Source organism: Stegodyphus dumicola, chromosome X2, assembly GCF_044657685.1.
Source record: "Stegodyphus dumicola isolate Sdum_Otavi_A_Nest chromosome X2, ASM4465768v1".
Classification (NCBI taxonomy): Eukaryota; Metazoa; Arthropoda; class Arachnida; order Araneae; family Eresidae; genus Stegodyphus; species Stegodyphus dumicola.
This window is the reverse complement of record NC_140781.1, coordinates 182948103-182962126: the sequence shown is the minus strand read 5'-3', so window position 1 is coordinate 182962126 and position 14024 is coordinate 182948103. Positions and strand designations below refer to the sequence as shown.

At 36.7% G+C, this 14024-nt stretch overlaps 1 protein-coding gene across 4 annotated transcripts in view; it reads left to right on the top strand.

Annotated features, from left to right (window-relative positions):
• The window catches only part of LOC118193734 (NF-X1-type zinc finger protein NFXL1-like), a 139829-nt gene that overhangs the window by 102487 nt on the left and 23318 nt on the right, over positions 1–14024 (top strand). For all 4 annotated transcript variants that reach the window (XM_085809611.1, XM_085809610.1, XM_085809609.1 and 1 more), the window contains exons 11-12: positions 1707–1824; positions 11076–11235. In XM_085809611.1, the coding sequence (XP_085665737.1) occupies positions 1707–1824; positions 11076–11235 (278 nt within the window). The remainder of the gene's footprint in view (positions 1–1706; positions 1825–11075; positions 11236–14024) is intronic.

The following is a 14024-nucleotide window of genomic DNA, read 5'->3' as shown; positions in this document are numbered from 1 at the left end:
CACATGACAAAGGTGGCAAAAATGAAGTTACAGGAAGTCAGGCCCCAGAAGTTCACTAAAGTTAACAGAAATCTCAGTTTTAGAAAACAATTTTATATTGCAGCCATATGTCAGATTTTAACATAAATATGAAAAAAGTGAGATGGTTGAGGTCAAAATTACTATTGCTTTTGGGCTTCATACCAATTCCTGTTTTAGAACTTGGTTATACAATTAATTTACTTACATATATCTCATAGTAATGGTTCAATCCAGAAAAACATTTTAAAGAAGTTAAAATTTCTGTTCCTTTCTATTCATATTTCCTACCTTCACAGTTTTCACATTTTTTTAGTCGTCAGACTAGTTTAATTTTTCTGATGCAAATTAATTTCAATGCTAGTTTTTGCATATATAATTTTAGGAAAATGTATGTAAGCTTCTTTGCTTGATTATTTTTTAAACTCTTAATGAAATCTTTGATATGATTCGTAAACTATTGATGTGAATATATTTGAACTTGCATCACATAGAAGAAAGATGTGATAGTTATTACGGAAATCGACTGAAAGTGGACTTTCATCAATTGTAGTCCTTTCATACTGGTCATTATAATAGAAAGACCATTATAACAAGCATCGATCATGCTAACAATTTCTGGCATGTTTTTCTTAGAATCTAACCATTTAGGTTTTCACTTTCCAAATCAGAGAAACTATAAAGGCAGCAGACTGGAATTAGCTATTTTACATAAACAATAAATGTTTTCCTGAAAAATGAAGACACCCAATGGAAGCTTTTCATAATGATATAAGCCAATTAAGAGTATTACCTAAAAGATTCTTATAAAGCTTTTCTCTGAAATTTCCCATAACTGTTTTTGAAATATAGGTCAGAGCTACAATATCTCAACAAAAAAGGCTCTGACTGAAATATCGGATAGAGAAATTCTTCCACTTTAACCCGTTAGGCATTAAGGATAGTTATTGTCCTATGACTTTCCCTGCCTCTTGTCTGATGGCAATTTGTGCTACTCACAATTATACAGTTTCTTCATTTTCTGCTTAATTTCCTTTCATTTTCTGCTTAATTTCCTTTCATTTTCTGCTTAAATCCCCACTGCAGAGGAGCAGTGAAATGTTAGCTCGGTGCAAAAAACTTTCATCGTGTTTACCATATTTCACATGCTCTTTAGAATTCTGCACTAATACTACCAAAAATGCAAAATCAATGAAATATAAGGAAAATATTATATAAAAAAGTTTTTTTTAAAACTAAAGGATAATATTAAAAAGGATACACACATTAAAAAAAAAAAGCTATTATCACAAAAATGCAAGAAAGAAAAATGGAAAGTGATATAATTTAAATGATTAAATATTTGCTACAGTACAAAAGGGGAAAAAGTCAATAATTAAAAAAAAAACTAAATGAGAATATTAAAAAGAATACTCAAATAAAAAAAGATAAAACTATGCTTAATATCACAAAATTGCAAGTGGATTTGGTGTTAAGCTAAAATCTGCTATTTGAGGAATATGTGCATAAAGCTAAAATTGTTGCTTGATTTTCATAAAAAATGAAAGCGAATTATCGATTTCTGTAAGGAACAAATGGTCAAAAATTATTTTCATGCTTATACACAAAAGTGATTATTACATATATCAAAATAAATTGTGATGTAGCAGTAACCTTTCTCAATTTCATTTATTTATGTATCTTTACAGGACCTTGTTATCCTTGTCGTGAAGTACTGACCATTACTTGCAATTGTGGAGCTACCAAAATTAATGTGCCATGTGGAAGGAAAAAATCTGTTCCTCCACGATGTTCTGCTGATTGCAAGTTAGTAATTTCCATTGTTTTAATGTAACTGTAACCATATCTGTACATCAGTGAGCATTGTAGTTCTGCTCATGTGTGTGTGCAGATGCATACATCCTTGTAACTTGTTTTTGTTAAATATGAAAGCTGTTGCATTGTGAAGATAACTACTGATTTATTTTATTAAGTGCATTTACTTATCTTCCAGTATAATAAACATGTCTTATGACCTAGTACAGTATAGTGGTGTAATGCTACATAACAGAGTGGTGGCAGCAGATATATGCAAATATCTTACCAGGCTACAACAGGGTAATATACCAAAGGTGTATCAGAATAGTGGATATAACAGAGTGGTGGAAAAATTGAGCATGCATCATGCATATATATCCAGAGGATATGTCATCAGTTTATTAATTAAAAGCACTAAATCGAAAACATTGATATAGAAGAGGTAAAAGTTACAGGTATTTAAAAAATTTCTCTGATTTCGATGGCTTCTCACACGTATGTGAGGCTGTGTGTGACATAGTGTTTTAAATGCACACATGCAGGAAATCTGCATGGATTCTTCTGTAATGTCATGTACCTGATCTGCTTATCTGCTTGAGCCTATTTTTCCTTCTTGTTGTAGTCAGGAAACATTTTTAAAAAATTTTCTTGTGCCATTTCTGCATTTCTTCTAAAGTGTATTTTTAATTACTGTAATTTCCGAAAGAAAGGCTGCATCAGCTTAAACGCCGCACTCGGAAAAAAATTATAATTACACAGAAATGCCATATCAGCGTAAACGGCACAATAGATTAAACTGAGCGTGACATCGTTGTGGGCCATATAGATGCAAAATCTCAACCTAAGTCCTGATATATGACATATCAGTTAAGAAAAATGCATGAAATGAAACCATAACTCAAAAATAAATTAAAGGTAAGAAATGTTGAAAATATATTTAAGATCACGTATATACTTTTATTTACCTACTAAAGAAGTCCATATTTGTAATACTCAGACTATATTACAAAAAATGTTGCAACAACGGAATACGAGGGCTATCCAGAAAGTAGATTACGTTTTGGAATAAAAAAATAAACAAAGTATAGGAAACAAATTTTATTATATACAGATGAAAGCCACACTCAAATACTACTTTTCTACATAGTCACCATACAAATTAAGGCATTTATCGTAGCGATGTACGAGCTTGGAAATTCCTTCGTCGAAAAATTCGGCCGCCTGCGCCTTCAACCACTTCGTTACCTCTTCTTGCAGCTGTGCGTCGTCATCAAAATGCTGCATAGCCAGCCACTTCTTCATTGCTGGGAATAAGGAATAGGTCACCCATGTTTCGTCACCAGTAACGATGCGATCGAGTAAAGAGTCACCATCCTTATGGTAAGCGTCCAAAAAGTTCAACGCTGCAGCCATTCGCTGATTTTTGTGGTCCTCTGTCAAGATTTTTGGAATCCATCTTGCACAAAACTTGTGGTAACCAAGCTTTTCGCTGATGGTTTCGTGCAACAAACTTCGCGAAATTTGTGGAAAACTCAAAGAAAGTTCCGTTATTGTGAAATTTCGATTTTCACGGACTTTAGCATCGACTTTTTCGAGAAGTTCGGCGGTCACTATGCTGGGTCTCCCACTTCGATCTTCGTCGTGAACATTGGTTCGGCCATTTTGAAATCTTATGACCCACTGACGCACTCCACCTTCAGTGATAATGTTGTCCCCATACACTTCACGAAGCTGCCGATAGATTTCTATCGGTTTACAGTTTTTTGCAGTCAGAAACCTTATTACTGAGCGCACCTCGCAGCTCGCGGGATTTTCAATTAACGCAGACATTTCAAACCGTCACAGTATCTGAACGGAGCACAGCACGAACCTCTCACTAGCACGGCTAGATGCAGACTGAGCTGCGCAACGCTCTGACCCCAAGATGGCCGCGCTAGCCCCGCCCCTAGCGGACACAGACGGAAACGTAATCTACTTCCTGGATGGCCCTCGTATTAAATTTGGATGACAAAAGGAGATTTTAAATTTTACTTACAAAAGGAATTACAGCAAACTATACATCGTATGAAGCCGTCAAAATCTGATTCTTCACTATCTGAATTAAAAAGATTTAGTAAATCCTGATTTAAGTCCAAGTCTTCCAGATCGTCACATTCATCCTCTTGGTTTACAGTCTCTTTATCTAAGGATATAATTTCAGCTTCTTTGAACCCTGCTATTATTGATGATGTTTTTACCGATTTCCACGCACTTCCTACCCACTTTGCAATTTCTTCATAAGATGCTCTACGCATTTACCGCTTTTGGTTTACGTATGCAATCCTTCACTTATCCTACACTCCCACTGGTTTTGGACTTCAGCTTCAAAGGATTTATTACCTGACAAATCTGATGGTTGTAAGATTTTTGTCAAACCACCAGGAATTATTGCTACGGTCGTAGACAATTTTTGACATCTGGTTTTCACTGACTCAAGTAAATAAGCACGCATGGAATCCATTATCAATAACCCTTCTGGTTGGAAAAAGATCCCTTACAACAGTGCCAAACTTTTTGCAACCACTCATGCATGATTGTTTCGCACATCCAGCCTTTCTCGTTTGCACAAATAATTATGTCATTAGGAAAAATCTCCCTTCGGAATAGTCTTTCCTTTAAAAATGATCATCAGCTTTAGCTTGTCACCGTTTGCGGCACAAGCTAACACACATGTAAATGACGTTCTTTCATGCCCCATCGTAAGCACAGATGCTGTTTTTGCACCAGTTTCATCAAGAGTTCTGTTTGTAGGAGATTCGAAAGCTAACGGCGTTTCATCCATATTTATTATCTGTGACTGAAGAAGTTTTTTTTGTATACTATTGAAATCTGTGTGCGTCTGTTTGTTTGTGTGTAACCTCATCTTCTCGAGAACGGCTGGCTGCAGAACTTAGCGAAGCATACCCTTGGATTCAGGACATCCGTGGCTCAACATTTTGGCCATTGGCATCGTCGTGCGACGTTAATTAGCAGAGATGCTAATTAGGCCTAAACTTGCAGAAAAAATCGGTATCTCGGAAACTTACCGGCCGATTTCTTTCAAATTTTGAATTTTAAACCTGCGAGATGATGAAACGACTGATGGCGTTGATTCCACACTGATTTGGGAATTAGGAGCGTAGTTAACAGGGTAATTAAATAATATATATCACAGATAAATATTTATTATCTGTGACTGAAGAAGTTTTTTTTTCCTATGCTATTAAAATCTGTGCACATCTGTTTGTTTCTAACCTCATCTTCTTGAGAACTGCTGGCTGCAGAGCTTAGCGAAGCATACCGTTGGATTAAGGACGTCTGGGGCTTGCCATTTTGGCTAATACTCCTTTTTCTTTCCTTCCCATATCTTTGTGGACAGGCTGGGATTCGAAGGCGGTGGGTTTTGAGGGGTTGCAGCTGTATCCGGTCGACCGTTGGAATTGTCAAAGCCATTCGCCAGGGACAAAATTAATGTAGTGAGCAACTAACGTATCGACCCATCTCCAAAACCAGTTTTTCCCCACTGGACAGCAAGTTGAAAAATTTGAACTGCAGGCATAGCGGAGCTAGTTGACACATGAAACTGACTCCGTTAGCTCAGATAAGCCCCAGTGGGAATGGCCCTTTAGATTCACCAAGGCCATTCCCCAAGGACGAAATTAACGTACTGAAGCATTTTTAGTCATTTTGCTAATTAATCACCTGATTTGCCAATCCATCTAGAACAAAGGGCATCCCTCATTTGACTGTCTCTCAGTTGTAAATTTCTAAATTTGGAGCCGATCGATCGCATTATTGGTTCCCAAGATACAAATTTTTAGTGACTTTTTCTTATTTAGAGAAATTGCGCCAGAAAAATGCACAAAAATACGTAACTCTTGAAAGAATTAACCGATTTCTTTCAAATTTTGAATTTTGCACTTCCCAGATGTTCTAACGAATGTTGCCGTTGATTGCACACTGTTTTGCGATTTAGAAGGCTAATTAGCAGGGTCATGAAAAACGCCCTAATACCTCTTTCTTTCCTTGGGAATTCTTTGTTGACAGCCTGCGATTCGGGGGAACAGATGGCATCCGCATGAGCTTTGGGTTAACGAAAAGTAAAAGTTCCCGGATTTACACGTGGAAAATAATTTCCAAATTAACAACTTTCCTTCTAATTAACTTACCAACGTTAAACAAGTATCAACATTTAGACTCTTGCGATATATTTAATGTTTTGCTCCCTATTTTTTTAAAGACCTATTGATTTGTGCTAAACATTTCTTTTATTATTGCTTGAAAAATTGCATTTACATTTCATATTTTATACATTTTTTTTCAGGTGTATATAGAACCTATATTTTTTTCTTTTCAGATGCAAATACATTTTTGACTCAGTGCATTCATTTTTGCATACGCACATGCACATACATATATGATTGCATTAATAGATATATTGTTGTAAATTTTGAATTTAACAAATGTCTGTCTCTGTTCGCATAAAGCTAATATTAAATTTAATTTTAATTAAGAAAGTTTAATTGCAAAAAAATAAATATAAAAATAATTAAACTATTTATTTAAATTTTGACTAAATTTTTTTCCATTCAAGGTTTTAAATTGAATTTCTGTTGCTTGGACATGATATATGGAAAGTTTTCTTATAAATAATTATGAATGATTAATTACATTAATATATATATATTGATGCACTTTGTGTATGATTATGTTGAAGTTTATCAAAGGGAATTTTAATAACAAATCTACTGTTCAAATATTATACCCGAAAATTTTTTTGATTACAGTTGGTAAAGAGGCCAATTAGCGACTGAGCAATAAAATCGCTGAACATTGGTAGTTCGGACCATCTTTCGAATCCCGGCAAAAGTGCTGTCTCCATGGGTGTTTTCGTGATTTTACGCATGTGTATCGTGTATGCAGTATCTTCTGGATGCATACGAGAGTAAAGCAGGCGAATCCCGCGCAAATCCGCTAAACATTGGTAGTGTTCCATGGGCTGGCTCCATGGGTGTTTTCATGATTTTCTGCATGTGTAACGTGTATGCAGTTCTTTTGGATGCATACGAGAATAAAGCGGGCGCAGCCCGGGTAAAATCGCTGAACACGGGTAGTTCCATTCAACTTTCGAATAAAGGCCAACGGGCTGGCTCTGTGGGTGTTTTGTGGTTTTCCACATGTGTATCGTCTATGCAGTATATTCTGGATGCATATTTTAATAAAGCGGGCACAGCCCACGTAAAAACCACTAGGCACTGGTAGTTCGTTCCAAATTTCGAATCTCGGCCAGCGGGCTGGCTGCATGGCTGTTTTCGTGATTTTATGCACGTGTAACGTGTATGCAGTATCTTCTTGATGCATACGTGAATAAAGCGGGTGGAGCCCGTGCAAAACCGCTGAACACTGGTTGTTCGGTCCAACTTTCGAATATCGGCAAAATTTAACATGGGAACACCTGACCATTGAACAGTCAAAAGGGGGCTTCAGCCTGCTCAGTTGGCATGCTTGCCTACTAGTTTGTCAATAATATCTGTCATATATTTTAGAAAAGATGCCTTTTTATCCTGCCAGTCCATTGGTAATTGTTGCCCGACGGTTGTTCTAGTATGCACAGAAATATTTTTTCTTTTCATAAATCTGCTACACCAGCAAGGACCTACTTTGAAATCATTTATGTTCATTTGTTTTGCTATAAATTTTGCTTGTAAGCAAATTTTTACAGTCAAAATTGCCATTCCCTTTCCTTGTTGCTCCTTTATCCAGTTTGCAAGGTCAACCTCTAGATTCGGCCACCTTACAGTACCGCTTCTTTTGTGGCATAAATTTAAGAAATTTTTTTTCAGTTCTCCAACGACAAATACATCTCTTGTCCACTTCAAACTCTCGAGCTGCTGCTCTATTTCCAATTTGTTCAACACATGAAATTACATTAAGCTTCAAACCAGCAGTATAGTTTCTGTGCCGTTTAGGTGCCATTTTAAAAAATTTTCCGCTCCCTTCTTACTTAAAAACTATCCAACAAGTACTTGTACCCAAACTGATAGGATCTGTATCTGGCAGAATGCCAAGAAAATTCAATTCATGCTGAAGGGGAGTCAGAGTTCGTTATTGCGAGGCAGGTGGAGTCGAGTCTGCCTTTGAAAAAAATTGCAGAAAAGGCAGGGGTGGGGAGAGGAGGGGTCCTGGAAGATTCATCGAATGGCAGAGGAGAGAGACTATTCAAACTGATGAAAATGTTGATTTGAAAAGGGGAAGAATGTTATTGTTCTGAGATCCCATTTAGGGTGAATAAGGAATGTAGGTCCGTTCAAGGGAAAGAATGTAAACAAAATAACGTTTGCAAAAAGCAACTGAGTGGTCTTTTGTGTGGGAACAGCACCAGTCTATGTACAATGACAAGGCCATTCAAACTATGTACAATTACCATCATAGGAAATATTTTATTTTTAGTGCACCTAAACGCCTTATGGGTAGAAACGATGCTCCCGCTGAAAATTTTAGTTTTAAACACATAAACGCCGCGGCGTTTCTTCCGGAAATTACGGTACTTATTTCAAACTTAATATATTAGAACTCGCTAGCTGCAATTTCTGTCGCAGGTGCTCTGGTTTTGCTCATTGAATATGAGTGTTTAGGGCAACATTGTGTATTATTTTTTAATAATTATATTTCATTTTGTTTTGTGTATTTACTTTTTTGTATATTAATTTCTGTTGTATATATATTTCATCATGCCACTTGCCAATCTGGATGAAAGCAGCTTTGAAAACCAGATTGCACATGTAGAGGTTAAGTCACCATTTTTCTGGAAAACCAACACAGTGGTATGGCTACTTAGACTAGAAGCATAGTTTTCCTTCGCTAAATTGCTTCTGAAATCTTTAAATTTAAGTATATTGTGGCAGCAGTTGATGACGATATTCTCATGTCCATAAATGATATTGTTACTTATGCCAATGATTAGCCATATGAAACTTTAAAGAAGAGTCTAATGAAATCTCACTCGGAGAGATATTGAAGAATATGGTACTTTGCTGCAAGGCATAAAAGTTGGCGACTCATGTCCATCCCCTTTACTTGTGCATATGCATAATCTCATAGGCAAACCTGGAGGGAAAGCACTCCTTAAATCTCTATGGCTGTTGTGTCTTCCTACTATCATAGGGGCATTAAATAATGGACCATCACAGTTGGCTGTTATAACTAACAAAATTCATGATCAGGCCCTTGTGTCTTCCTACTACTACATGCAGCATAGGAGGGGCATTAAATGATGGACTATTGCAGTTTGTTATAACTAACAAAATTCATGATCAGACCTTGTATCCTGAAATCAATGCAGTATGCATTGAACAACTGCCTCAAATTTCATTGCTGTTAGCACAAATGCACAGCTCAGTCAACAGGTAAGTGAACTGACTTCAGTTATGCAGCATCATAACTGCTTCGGAGTTAATAAATTCGAAATTTATAAAGGACACAATTGCAGTCATTCCAAGAGCACTATAAAGAGCCGGCAAACAATTAATGCTTTTATCATATGAATTTTGGCTGTAATGCTAAAAAATTTACTTTCCCATTCTCGTTCGAGCACCAGGCAAACTAATTTGGTGCTTTATCGACTCACAAGGCAGCCAGTCTTCTCATACAAAGCTTTTCCCATCCATCCAGAATATGTGAAGTAATGGAGTCCGCTTTGCATGTGTGCCTCCCACTGTTTGTGTAGTTCATGCTTGAAAATTCTATTCATGGTGAGATCCATTGCCAGTAAAAAATCCATGTGGTATCGCTGAGACAGCAGTGCTAAGTTCTTTGCTTTGGAATTTACCATATTCACTCAGTGGAATCTCGTAGAATCCAGAATTTTGTAAAAAGCTTTTTTTAGTCCAAAGGGGCTTTGTCCCTGAAGGACTATTGTTTTCGTTTTGTAATTATGGGTCGAATCACTATAAATGCAGCAGTTATGCAGCATCGAAACTGCTTCAGAAATAATAAATTCGAAATTTATAAAGGACACAATTGCAGTCATTCCAAGAGCACTATAAAGAGCCGGCAAACAATTAATGCTTTTATCATATAAATTTTGGCTGTAATGCAAAAAAATTTCCTTTCCCATTCTCATTCGAGCACCAGGCAAACTAGTTTGGTGGTCACATTTGGGGCATAATTGCAGCTGCCATATAAATCACATTCTTTTGGCCAACCTTTCATCTAAAGTGAAATGTTTCATTGACACGAGAGGAGGCATTTCCATCCTTCCAGTTATTCATACCAATTTGTTGTGAATGAGGAATTGGTTCTTTATGCTGCAAATGGAACAAAAATCTTAACCTATAGTAATAGACATGTGACTCTTGACGTAAATTTACATATAAAGTTCACTTAGTCTTTCAAAATTGCCGAAGTTAGCCAACCTATCACAGGCATTGATTTTCTAAAGTTTAATTTTTTAGTTGATGGCTAAAAATAATAGTGCAGTTGATGCCAAGACCTGGCTCACTTCACAGTGAAAGGTTGCTGATATTCTGCAAGGTAGCAGTTTAGGTCTTTCCAAGTATGATAGAATTTTGACAAGTATTCAGAAATTCCTAATCTTTCATTTGTACCCAAAGAGCGACCGAGTCATGCTGTTGTTCACCACATTGAGACCAAGTTGCTTCAGTATTTTCTAAATCTTATCGGTTAGAGCCTGAGCTCCTCATGGTTGCTTGCCAGGAATTTGAATTTCTCTTGGCACAGGGTATCATGCACCCATCAAAGAGTGCTTTGGCAGGCCTCCTTCATATGGTTAAGAAACAAATGGCACATAGCGTACATGCACCAGTTACTGTCGCTTGAATACAATCATTGTTGAGGACCATTATCTCCTCCCGCATATCTAAGATTGCATCCAAGTATTTAACAGGAAAAGAATATTTACAACATTAGATTTAGTTAGTATGTATCACTAGATCCCTGTTAATCCAACTGACATTGAAAAAACTGCTGTAATAATTCCATTCGGATTACTTGAAATTTCTGTTTTAAAATAAGTTTTCATCCTAAAAGAATTTTTAAATTGTTTTTGTTGTATTCATAAACATTTATACCAACAGCTTTTCGTTATTTTATTTAGTGTTTGTATGAATATTGATTAAAACAGTATTTTACACATATATAATTATGTTTTATACAGGACAAAATCATCATCATTTTCAGTCTTTCATATTTATAAAATATATAACTGATTTCTCATCTCTTAGGATTCGCCCTGATTGCCACCATCCAGCAAGGCATAAACATAAATGTCATTTTGGTTCATGCCCACAATGTATTTTAATTTGTGGAAAGACGCTGACTTGTGGCCATACATGTCCTGTAAGATGTCATTCTGCAGTCCTAACTAAAATTGAAGTGAAGACGGTAATTTTATATCCTTTCCTTTATCATACATTTTTAAAATGCTATATAAATTTGATCTTTCCTATATAAATGGAAAAAAGGGTTTCTGCTGCCAAACAACAAAATGAAAAAAGGTTTCTGCTGTTGAACAACAAATCTATTACAGAATTTTTACTGCTGTCACCAAAGAATTTACAGCTTAAAGAAATCCATAATGATAGATGGTCACAATTCTAACACCTTTAAATTTTAACACGTATTATCCCAACCCCATCTAAACCTATCCTCATGTGATGGGAAAATCTGCGGGAAACTGTACAAGAGTCAGTTCTCTATAGTGGCAAACATAAATGGATGAAATTACAAAGCTAAAGCCTGCCATCTGGCTGCTTCTGTGACCTTTCAAACTCTTCCTGAAAACCAGAGGCTTCAAAGCTCTATCCAGTGTGTTGGAGCTTCACTTTGTCGAGAAATGTTTAAAGGACTGTAGCAGAATTTAGTTAAAATCTTGACCCAAAAGCTCACGGAAACACTCCAGGAACTCACCTCAGATATTGAAAGGGTGTCTGATCTCGCTTTTTTGAACTGCCCAACAGAAATAAAGGAAATCCAGCCCCTGCAGTACTTCATTAATGGGATCTTGTTTCCTGAGATGCAGAAAGCGCTGCAAATGTCAGATATAGAAAGTCTAAGGAGTGCTTTAGTATATGCCATGAAATTCGAGGCAGCCTAGCAAGCAACTCATACTGTCAGCTACTCAGAGTTGCCCAAGTTCATGTGCCAGTGGATTAACTGACAGCTCATCTAGATGAATTAACCAGAAAAGTTAATGCTTTGAGACAGAATATTAGTGACAAGAAACCGACCTTAAAGTTGATGGAGACCTCTGATGATGAAAGTCACGTACAAAGAAACTACAGAACATCCCAGGGCATGGAAATTAAGACTGCTCCCATCAAGAAGCAGGGAAACTGTTTAGTGTCCATCTTGTGTAGCAGAGGTTGCCAGATAATGAGAAGCTGCATTTTAAAGCGTTTCAGATTTCTGCAGTGAGCGGTGGCAGTAATGGACTCTTCATCATGGAACATATCAATGGAGCCCCTTGCAATATGACCATCGATACAAAAGCTAATGTTACTATCATATGAATTGATCTGGCTTAACAGTTGGAAGGTAAACTCATCTGGACTCCACCCTGCATTACTCTCCATTGACCTCCACCCTGCATTACTCATTGTGTACGGTGATAAATTCAACATCAATGGAAAGTTAAATGTTAACATCATGTTTTAGAGTGCTGATTACCATCACATGGCATATGTAGCAGATATTACTAGCCCTTGCATACTCAGATTACCCTTTCTAGGGAAATGCAATTATTTCTTGTACTTTAAAAATAATGAACTTCATTCTGCCTCTGAAGACATAAACCTGTTCATAAGAGTGGCGATCGTAAGTGATAAAGTGAAAGTTGCTAGGAAAGGCAAAGTGGTTGCAGCATGTACTCCAGTGACCTGTATTAAATGAGCCAGTAGTCCTTCGTGCCTTTAGAAAGCCCAATATTGGAGTTATTGCAGAATACGCTACTAAGCAATGAAGAGAGAAGTGCTGCTGAATGTGCAATTCAAGAATTGTAAGATGTTTCCTCCCACTTATGTTCTGATGTAGGTGGAACCAGTTTGACACAGAATTAGTAGAGGGGGTCATCCACCAATAAGACAACATCCATCTACTGACTGCTAAAGAGGAAGATGTAAGAAAAGTTATAAAGGGCATGTAAGCATGTGAAATTATCAAGCCTTCTGCTAGTTTTTGGCCTCTCCTACCATTCTGATCAAAAAGGAAAATAGTTCATGCATTGTCTATCACTATTTGAACAAGGTCACGAAGAAAGAGAGATCCCCTCTTCCTAGAATTGATGATATTTTGGGCATTCTTTGTAGATACAAGTGGATGTTGATGCATAATTTCAGGACTTGATATTGGCAGCTAGAGATTCACCCTGATGACAGAGAAAAGATGACATTTACTACCAGACAAGGACTTTGGCAGTTAAGGTGATGCTTTTTGGATTATGTAATGTTCAAATGCCTTTGGAGACTGTATTGAGATGTCTTTCCTATGAAGCTTGTGCGGATATACCTGGATGACATCATCATCATTGGGAAAACTTTTGAAGTGCATTTTTAGAAAATTTTAAAGAGATGCTTCAGAAACTGAAAAAAGGCATTCTGAAGTTAAGTCCTGCCAAATGTAAATTACTCAGACAGGAAAAGTGATTTACCTGCATAATGTCATCTGTAATCAACGTGAGTATACTCGACAGTTAAAGATCAGAAATACTCCGAAAATGTCCATCAGCCGAGAAGTTTCCTGGAGCTTAGCTCCTGCTGTAGGAGATTTGTGAAAGACTTTTCTTCTATCACAAACCCCTTTCAAACTAACAAAAACCAAGCAAAAGTTCTTATGTGCAAAAGAATGGGAGGATGCATTCAAGAAACTGAAGGAGACTTTAATATCTGTGAGAATTCAAATGTGTCCACAGTTTGACAAACCATTTGTACTGTGGATGGATGCAAGATGCCGATTTGAGTGCTTTGAGTGAGGAGTTCCAACAGTGATATTAGTATCCTTGCAAGTGAAAAGATTTGAACTGTTTTGTTGAAAATACCTTTCCTGGTATTTATTTTTGAGCCATTAATTATTTTTTGAAGATTGGAGGTTAAACAGGTGACAAACGAAAGCATTACCATGTCTCAAACCATTTTTAATAGAGCAGGTTCTGAAAAATTATTCTGTGTGCTCTTAGT